The sequence below is a fragment of the Carex rostrata genome, chromosome 11 (genome assembly GCF_964058835.1).
Source record: "Carex rostrata chromosome 11, lpCarRost1.2, whole genome shotgun sequence".
NCBI lineage: Eukaryota > Viridiplantae > Streptophyta > Magnoliopsida > Poales > Cyperaceae > Carex > Carex rostrata.
In genome coordinates, this window is record NC_135928.1 from 10107883 (window position 1) to 10118357 (window position 10475).

Here is a 10475-nt window from a genome sequence, read left to right on the forward strand (position 1 = left end):
AAACTAGTTAATTAAGTTAGTTTATGGAAATTAAACACGATTGGGGAAGATAAATACTTATAAGTATAGGTATAAATACTTGTGTGACGATGAGCCTGAAAATATGTCATCCTAAATCTCATTTAAAATATAAAATTGCGTAGAATACGTTCGTGGTTTTAAATTCACAAAATTCCTCATAGATCGTGAGAAATGTGGACGACATTGAAAAAAAGAAAAAAAACACACTTTTAAAAATATGTATGGAGAGTTTAAAAAATGGAAGATGATGGAAGATGGGAGTGGAAGGATTCATATAATTATTCATAAAAAAAAATTCTCCAAATGCTCCTTCAATATTTCCGTCCATTCCACTCCTGCATTCTCAAAAGTCAAAATTCTCCGAATGCTGAATGGTGGTTTCCAGTGACTTTCAAATGGAGAGAACAAAAATTCATATCGGTGCTCCATATATAAATATTTACAAGTACCAAGCCACTTGTTCTAATCTATTGTACAAAAACGATTGGGAAGCCACCCACCTAAAAGGTATCAATTCTCAATTATCCATGAAAAAGCGCAAGTGATCGATCTACATTTGGTTAAAGTGCAGAGATTATGGGGATCAAGAAGAAAACCTTCATGGCCGCAGCCTTTTATCTTCTCTGCTTCCTCTCCTTGCTTGTCGAGGGATTCGACCGAAGCGACTTCCCTGATTCCTTCCTCTTTGGCACTGCCACCTCTTCTTATCAGGTTCTCTCTCCCTCTCTCCTCTCTTTCTTTTTGAAAAGATTGCAAGAATCATAAGCACCATATAAGATCATATAGGTAGAGCCACATAACATCCCTGCGTTTCGCCCTAACAGAGCAATTGCATCACTTAAAAGAAAAAAATACAGAGCAATTACCAATTGCATTTCAAATTTCCAATATTTGCTACTAAGACCAAAAATGGAGTTAGGCAATTATATGATTATCCACATTTGGTATTAAGAAGAAGAGCATCTAATTAAATAAAAGAAAATATATATTTAGCATACGGCTTGATATTGACATATAATATAATATTTAGCATGTCTTTATTGCTTGATATTGACATGTACAAAAAATGTTTAGCATGCTTTATGGCTTGATATTGACATATACAAAAATATTTAGCGTCATCTTGTAAGCATTTCTATCAAGGGGCACGGGTATAGAAACATATCCAATATTAATTTAAATTATATAAAAAAAATATGACATAAAACATTCACGGATGTTACCTGATAAGTTCCAATATTGTTCGGAGGAGCATTTCCGAAATTTTTATTTATACCCTTTTAAAAAAATAAATAAATCAAAAAAATAAATAAATCAAAACACTTTCAAAATAGAAGAATTCAACATTTAAGTGAATTGCTAAGCCAATCAGTAGTCCATTTATGGGAGGTCCCAGATTAGCTTAGAGTTCTCTTAAAACCGTAATATATTTAACATTACAGTGTATTTTTTGGGCTTTTGGGAGCCGCTAATTCAATCTGCGCCATCCCCATAAATGAGCTGCAGATTAACTTAGCGATCCAGATAAACGTGGAATTCTTCCATTTTGGAGGTGTTTTGTTTTGTTTTTTTATTTATTTTTTAATGCTATTAGGGAGCATGTGCTTACATTTCCCAAGATTTGTCTCTAGCTAAAAGTAGTTATTTAGTCCAAGTTTATTCTTAAATATTGTTGTGGACTATAGTACTGAAGTGGTATAATAAAAGACTTAAACATAGGTGAATATAATATTTCTGTTTAGATTCTGACCATCTGATCATAATCTGCACGAATATTAAAGAGGTCTCGTGCATTTCATCTGGACATAATTGATCCGAATCTTGATCAGATGGTCCAGATTTCCGAATTTTTTATTAATAGAAAATAAATAAATAAAATATCGAAATAGGGGATAGCTTTTGATTTTTGTTGAAAAATAAGTAGACCGGGTCCGTTTATTCCGTCCAGCGGTCCAGCGGACGGGACTAATTATCCCGTCCAGCTTAATTTAATTAACAATCAAATTAATCAAACTCAGCGGAGAGAAAAGAAAAAAAAATCCGAACGGTATAATCCGTGTCTGGGGTTTTAAAAAAAAAAATGGGACAGTATAGTTAAACCCGTCCGGACTCCGGGTTAAGAAAAAAAAATGCGGTTAAGGCATATCCAAATAATAATCTGCGACAACAAATACTTTTTAAGTACCATTTAATTTATACATTAATTTAATTAGCCTGGTGCCGATTTCAACCTATGTAACAGCTGCACTTCGTTTGGAGACATTCATTATATTGACTTTGTGGTTAGTCAATCCTTGATTTATAACCAGATGACCTTATTACCTTGATTAATGGATCATTTATAATATATTTTATTTTTACTTGTATGGTAACAAGTCAAGCATCAATAGTTTTATAATACACGGTTTATATATGCTTAATTAACAAATGCATTCAGATATATATATACCAGTGCAAATCTTTGTTTATGTACTATTTAAGTATGTACATTCAAAGGCTGTTAGTGTCGGCTGATTAATCGGTGACGGTGGCCAAACCGTCACGCATATCTTTAACGGAGGCATGTTTGCGGTGAAAAACGTTTAATCGGCTGTTTTTCCCGATTAATCGGCCGTTTTACTGATTAATCGACCGATTATTCCCGTTTATTGCAGTTTATTCTAATTTATTTCAGTAATTTTTTTCACATTGATTTTTTTTATGTGATAGTGTGTGATAATAAGTTTTATAAATCATGTATTGCGGTTTTGTTTATGCTTGGACATACATTCAATATTTTTTGTATATGTTTTTTCTTCTTACTTACTTTAAAATTTATTAATTCTTCTTCTATTTATTTATCATATATTTTTCTTACTAATTACTGATGTAATTTTTTCAATTAGTACGACATATTCATTTATGAAACTAAGTTATTATTATAAACTAAATTTAGTGATTTTATGTTGGAATGCTTCATTTCTTTCACATAATATGTTATTAGTATTTGAAAAAAGTTTTAACTCTTGAATTTATTTTTTCATTAAATAAATGTGTTACTGACACATGTAAAGTGCTTGTGCGTTAAAAAAAAAAGTGCAATGTCATGTTATAATAATGAAATTAAGTTAAATTAAGTTAAATTAAGTTTATTTGATAAGTTTAATGAGTTAAATAAATTATTTTTAATAAATTATGATATATATAAATAAATTTAATAAAAACGTTAAATTGTCCGCATAATTCTGATTAATTGGCCACATACCAATTAATCGCTTGACGGTACTCTGTCCGTCTGACAACCGCATACCGTTATTTAAACCACTGGTGTGTGTATATATATATCTATGCTACCCTGACACTCCTAGAAGGTCACCGTACCCGTGTCCGACACGTATCCGACACCGACACTCCTCTGACACGGCCACGATACGTGTCAGGTACGCCAGCTGGCGTGTCAGATGAGCTGGCGCGTCCCTACCCTCTTGATACAGTCTCCGACACCTCGTTGAATGCGCTGATACGGTTGGACACGGTCGGGACACTTCTAATTTTTTTTTTATCTCCGCAGATTGCTCATGGAGTCCTGTCCTAAGCTTTCACAGCATATATAATTATTTTTTTCTCCTGGACCTGGTCCAATACACCCCGCCAACAAAGTAATAATTAGACTATTTTTTGCTCTGGGCGTGATTCGAACCCAAGCTTTCCTGTTAAGAGCCAAAATACTTTCTCACTGTAATAGACTATGTTATGTGTTACATTATAGTAGGTATGGTATTTAATTCATACTTGAGTAAGTCTTTGTACAAGTTTAGTTTAAATTTAATATTAATCTAAATATCATAATTAAAATAGAAAAATAATATATATAATAGCCGTGTCGTATCCTCTATTTTTGAGAATTGCCGTATCGCCGTACCCGTGTCGTGTCCGACACGATACCCGTACCCGTATCCATGCAACATAGATATATATATATATGAGGAGGGTTCAAATGCACCCAAATTTTTGTGCACCCAAATGTACTCTATCTTTCAAATCCTTTTTCTCCGTTTTCAAAGTCCGAATAGTCAATCCGAACCGTTAGATGCGATCTATATATTAAGATGTGCTTGGAGACCAAATTTTACATTTTTTTGGAATTTTTTTACTATTTATTAAACACTTTGAAAATCGCTGATCCAATGGTCCAGAAAATGTAAAATCAGCGATTTTCAAAGTGGCTTAATAAATAGTAAAAAAATTCCAAAAAATGTAAAATTTGGTCTCCAACCACATCTTAATATATAGATCGCATCTAACGGTTCGGATTGACTATTCGGACTTTGAAAATGGAGAAAAAGAATTTGAAAGATAGGATGCATTTGAGTGCACAAAAATTTGGATGCATTTGAACCCTCCTCTATATATATATATATATATATATATATTGACTTGATCTAATGCTGCACCAGTATGCTTCTGATAACGAGGAATGGCGTGCTCCTTTTTTTAAAAAGAAAAATTCATTTTGGCATCTTTCATTTCAAGTGCACTACTATACTATAATTATAGTATAGTTAGCTGTTGAGGATTAGTTGAACGTGTGTTTTCATTGATCCTTTTTATCCGGGTATTTTCGCTGGGGACGGGATCCCTTAATCCGTCTTTTTTTTTTTTTTACCTCAGAGCCCGGACGGGTTTAACCATATCGTTCCATATATATATATATTTTTTACTCCGAACAGGTCAGATTATACCGTCCAGTTTTTTCTTTCCTCTCCTCTGAGTTTGATTAATTTGATTATTAATTAAATTAAGTCGGACGGGATAATTAGTCCCGTCCGCTGGACGAGATAAACGAACTCGTTCTACCTATTTCTCGACAAAAATAAAAAACTATCCCCTATTTCGATATTTAAAAAATTCGGTCCAGATTTTGGTTGGTAGGTACCAAATTGTTCTCCTACATGAATAGGATAGTTTACATAATTATGTCAATTAATTCTGATAGCGAAACCTAACCACTGCCAAATACCTTCTGGCCCAGTACACGTAATATTTTGGAACCGTTAGTATTAAATATTATTAATTAATCTGTCTCAACTGTTGACATATCTAATAAATGTACTATTTAATTAAAAACTACAAATATTTCAAATAATTTTGCAAGACAATATTTTGTATATTTTAGTACAAATATACATGTGTAGTCAGCCTTTGCTTTTTTCATTCGCAGATTGAAGGTGCTTATTTGCAAGGAAACAAAGAACTAAGCAATTGGGATGTTTTGTCCCATATACCGGGTTTGTTTTTATCAATTCCAAAGAATAATTAAGTCATCAGTTGCATAAACAATGGATTAAGCAACTGTTGAATTAACAGATCAGGGTTGTAAAGAATAATTAAGCCAGTACTTGTGGAAATATCAATTCCCATGATATCTCATATATATATATATATAGGGTGATTGTTTCTATTCATCAATGAATAGCAGCAGAATAGTTCAGAGTTTTGGATCTTGCAATTTGGATCATACATTTCAACATCAGTTCCCAAAAATGGGGCCAGGATTGAAAAAAACCATTATAAGACATCAGTTGTTTCTTTTCAAGATGTGAAAAACAAGCATATAAGACCCCTCTTGTATCTACTGAAACCATAAGGTTTTTCGGTTTTGTAATAACAAGTGATTTGTAATATAAGCAACTTTTTATTTCTTTTGAATTAGGAAAAATTGACGATAGTAGCAATGGAGATATTGCGGATGACCACTACCATCTCTACATGGTGAGTTGAGAAAAAACTGAAAAGTAAAGGAACCAAAAATAATATTCTTCACAAATAATTCCAATAATTCTCAAATGTCTAACTCAGTCCTGAAATTTTGGTGCAGAATACATCTTTTTAATACACTTGTAGAATATAATGGGAAGAATATATTTTTTCGATAGTTGTTATATTTTTCATATCATTTACATAATTTCATCGATGTAATTGAAATAGAATTCGATGTTGATTTTTTATAGGATGATATCGAGTTGATGCATTCTCTTGGGGTCAATTCTTATCGATTCTCAATTTCTTGGTCCAGAATTCTTGCTGGTAAGCTAGTATTATTTTTGGCTGATTTATTTTAAATTTCTATATCTCTCTAGCAGGTAAAATAAATAGTACCAGATATTAGTTGAGAACTAAATTTTCATGGTAAATGGATAAACCTTTGATTGCCTTAAAGCATTTGACAATTGGTGCTTCAATAATTAAACTAAAAGGACACTTGAAAGATCAGGAAAAGATAAAAGAAGGGAAAAGAGTTAAACCGAGATATTCGTGAAGTGACTAAATTTGAATAACTATCAAAGTTCAGTGACTTAAGTTGAATAAATCAAGTTTGTTAACTTTTCTGAGGTGAAGTTCGTGATTCCAAGAAATTCACCCTAAAAAAGTTGAAAAACACAGATTAAATAAGGTAGCTAGGTCCACAGAGCAAAAAACCAGACACTATGCATAAAGTACAATTAATGGAAATTTGGTAAAACAAAGTATTTTAATCATTGACAGGAGATAGATTTCAAGGCGTAAATCAAGATGGTATTCAATTCTACAACAATCTTATAAATGCACTATTGCTTAAAGGTACTTTTTATCACAAGCTTATATGATTGCAAGTTTGCTACCTGTACAATTTTTATTTTATTTTATAATCTTCTATTCTTGAGAATGTCCCTGTGGCTAACTTAATTTGTTCATTGATGTTTTACGGTCAATCAGGAATAGAGCCATTTGTTACTCTCAATCACTATGACATTCCTCAATATCTGGAAGACAAATATGGAGGATGGCTTAATCCAGAGATTCAGTACAAATATTTTTTTTTTCTTTTTTATTTCTTTTTTTATTTTTGTTTAGTTTTATTTTATGTCATGAACTGGATAAATTACAGACCATGATGCATTAAGCCAATTTGTCTTTGTTTGCTTGCTTACATACTCGTAAAAATAGAGCTAATGAATAGAAACCACCAAAACAAGGCACATAAGTAATCCTTATTTCTACAAGAAAAAACACAAGTGATCACAAAAAAGAAAACAAATAAAATGTTACTCAATTTTTTTTGGTTTACAGGAAGGATTTTGGGTACTTTGCAGAAGTATGTTTCAGAGAATTTGGCGACCGAGTGAAATACTGGGAAACATTTAATGAGCCCAATGTCATGATTAAAAGGGGATATTTGGTTGGTACATATCCCCCTCTTCACTGTTCAGCACCATTTGGTGAGTGCCTCAGCGGAAATTCATCTGTGGAACCATATGTTGCTGCTCATAATGTCATACTATCACATGGAATTGCGGTTCAAATATATAAGAAAAAATATCAGGTATGTAGATGCATATTATGTAAAGTCGTGGATCTTGGTACTTTACCAGTCAGCAACTCTGATGCTTTGCATCATTGCATGAAGTTCAATGAAATTCAAGTATGCTTGATTGATTTACATAGTATTAAATCAATATCAGGTATATGTGTATTCTGATTCTGGTGCTTTACATAAAATTGATTAATGTATGTTAAATTCATAGGCAAAACAAGGTGGTAGAATTGGTATTGTAATGTCTGCAACCTGGTATGAACCGCTAAGGAACTTGACAAATGATTGGGTGGCCACTAAGCGACTTCTTGCATTTGATGTGCCATGGTAATTTGAGACAAATCATAATGATTAATTTTCATCAAAAATTTAAATTAATTAGAAAAATAATAATGTACGATATTAAACTAAAGTAAAATTCTTTTTTAATATAGTACCACAATGAACTAGGTTCACATATAGGGCACTCAAACTGCTGCATAGCTCTAATTTGAAAAACAAAAGGCTGCAGTATTGTGGTACTGCTGGTTAACTCTGTAATTACTGAAAAAGAGGAACTTATTCTATATAATTCTCTACAGCAAAGTTCATTTGATTTGTATTACTCACTACAAAGTTCGTATTGACTTACTATACTTGTTTGTTTAAGATGTTATATTTTCTATCGAACATTTTATTGGCAAATTAATTAGTGGTATATAAATGCATATATGTCCATGTCTGTATAGAATTTTTATCACAATTGATTTCAGAAACTTTTTACTATAGTATCAATTCAAATAGAAAATTAGATTTTGACATATGATGTTAATAAGATAGTTATACATTCAGTCATAACATTATCCTTTAAAACATGACCAACATAGAGAATATCATAATAAAATTTGAAAATTTCAAAGAACACCATATATTTGTCTGATTTTACTCTCTTACTGAGTACAGGTTTCTCGATCCAATCATTTTTGGAGATTACCCTTCAGAAATGCGGCAAATATTAGGCTCCAATCTGCCAATATTCTCATCTAAGGATAAGAAAAAACTAAGGTACAAGATGGACTTCATTGGTGTAAACCACTACACTACTCTATATGTGAGGGACTGCTTGTATTCTCCCTGCGAGGTAGCGGATTTTAATGGAAATGCCTTTACATACACTACAGGCGAGAGAAATGGCATCCCCATTGGAACCCCTGTAAGTGCAAAATGCAAATAATGGTTTCTCTGATTTCATCTGACAATTTTATGTTAATAGCTTCACCCAGAACCTCAGGCTCTTGATTGAAATGAAGAATTAGTTAAGGTGTGTCTGTTTGTGTCGGTGTTAATTTTTAGGTCAACAAAGTTTTAGGACCTTCTGTTGTTTTGCCAATTTGATTGAACAAGTTGAGTTGACAGTATATCAGGTCCAGTATAGTTGCATATCCTCTGAATTTGGTTGTTCTGAAATTTTGCGCATGCACACATTTTAATTAAATTTCTGTTCTGGGTATATGGGTAATTATAACACAAATATTGAGGTGTCTGGGTATATGGGTAATGAAGCCCGGCCATGCACATTTAATTTTCTTTCAAGGAAAATGGGGTGGATATTTGAAAAATTACTCTTTAGTGCCACTATCTGATCTGTTGGTCCTGCTGGAAAATTAATAAATTGAACCATACCCAGCCCATTGAGGTACTGGGTCTGTTCAGATCCAATTCATATTTGGTCGGGTTCTAGTAATCATATATAGGGGGGCCTCCTAATTCAAACTTCATATTTTTCATGTTTTTACAGACTGCAATGCCAACATTCTATGTTGTTCCTCATGGTCTAGAAATGATGGTCAATTACATCAAGGAAAGATACAACAACATGCCTATGTTTCTCACTGAAAATGGTACATCATATATATCATATTTATGACCTTTTTACTCCTTTTCAAGTCATCATGGGTCTTACAATTTTCCTAAACAAGGTTATGCACAAGGCGTAAGCAACTACACCACGGTGAAGGATTTCGTCAATGACTTGGACCGGGTGGATTATCTGAACAAGTATCTTGGAATGCTGCTTAAAACCATCCGGTAAAACATATCTCTGCACTTAATTAGTTACATTAAAGAGTTAGGGTATTGATTTTTGCTACAAATTAATTAAGTCTCTTTTCCTAATGTCAACAATCCTAATACATTTTAGTTTTTATATGTACTTTTTTATGTCATATATCTTTTTTATGTACTATGTTAGGGTTTATGGTTTGGAGTTTAGGGGTTCAGGTTTCAGGGTTTAAGGTTTAGGAGTAGTTTCTAAACAGCATGTTCCAAGTTCAAAAAATGGGGGTTCGTGATAGGTTTGGCGAGCGAGCGGTAAAAAAAACTTCTTTATGAAAATGAAACCCTCACAAATTGTTGCTGATTTTGGTTGAATTTCATTTCTAGCCTATCCGAACTTGTTTGGTAATAAAGACTTTGAATATTATTATTATTATGTTAGTTGCAACTTAATTAATTCTTGAAATTAATCAATGTGTGCCCTCTTAATATAGTGAACTTATTAGTTTACCTTTGTTTTTATAGGAATGGAGCAGATGTAAGAGGCTACTTCATATGGTCCATAATGGACAACTTTGAGTGGCTGTATGGCTATACTCTCAGATTTGGGCTTTACCATGTTGACTTCACCACACAAGTAAGGACACCTAAGCTATCTGCCATGTGGTACAAAGAGTTTCTTCAAGGGTCAGATTCACTGTTGAAAGCAGATTAAATTATAGTAAAACAATTGTATGTAATTTCAAAATTACAGTTCTTTTAGATTAAAAAAAAAAAGAGGCAAATGAATTTTAAAAATTAGCTACCTCTTTTGAATAAGCCAATAAGGATTTTTTTCCATATGAGGCAAACCCTACATTAAAAAAAGAATAATGAGATTTATAGTTGGATGCTATTTTGTAAATGGACTTGCTTGGTTTTTTTATTTTTTAGTTTTTATCATATATGTACAGTGTAATTATGAACATATGGGAAATAACATATGTACAGTGTAATTATTAACATATGGGTATATATGCCTCCTTATTTAGAATGCTTCTGTAATTAGAAATCTCAATGCTCAACACAAGTTAACAGTACAATTTTA

The 10475-nt window shown here is 32.4% G+C and overlaps 1 protein-coding gene across 1 annotated transcript; it reads left to right on the plus strand.

The window, feature by feature from the left end:
* Positions 1 to 573: 573 nt before the first annotated feature.
* Positions 574 to 10475, plus strand: LOC144561820 (beta-glucosidase 18-like). Its single transcript, XM_078310917.1, has 12 exons — positions 574 to 732; positions 5222 to 5288; positions 5714 to 5772; positions 6012 to 6087; positions 6547 to 6621; positions 6757 to 6844; positions 7111 to 7363; positions 7566 to 7681; positions 8297 to 8546; positions 9132 to 9234; positions 9313 to 9421; positions 9914 to 10475. Exons 1-12 carry the CDS (start codon positions 598 to 600, stop codon positions 10101 to 10103), a joined length of 1521 nt encoding a protein of 506 aa, XP_078167043.1. The 5' UTR covers positions 574 to 597; the 3' UTR covers positions 10104 to 10475.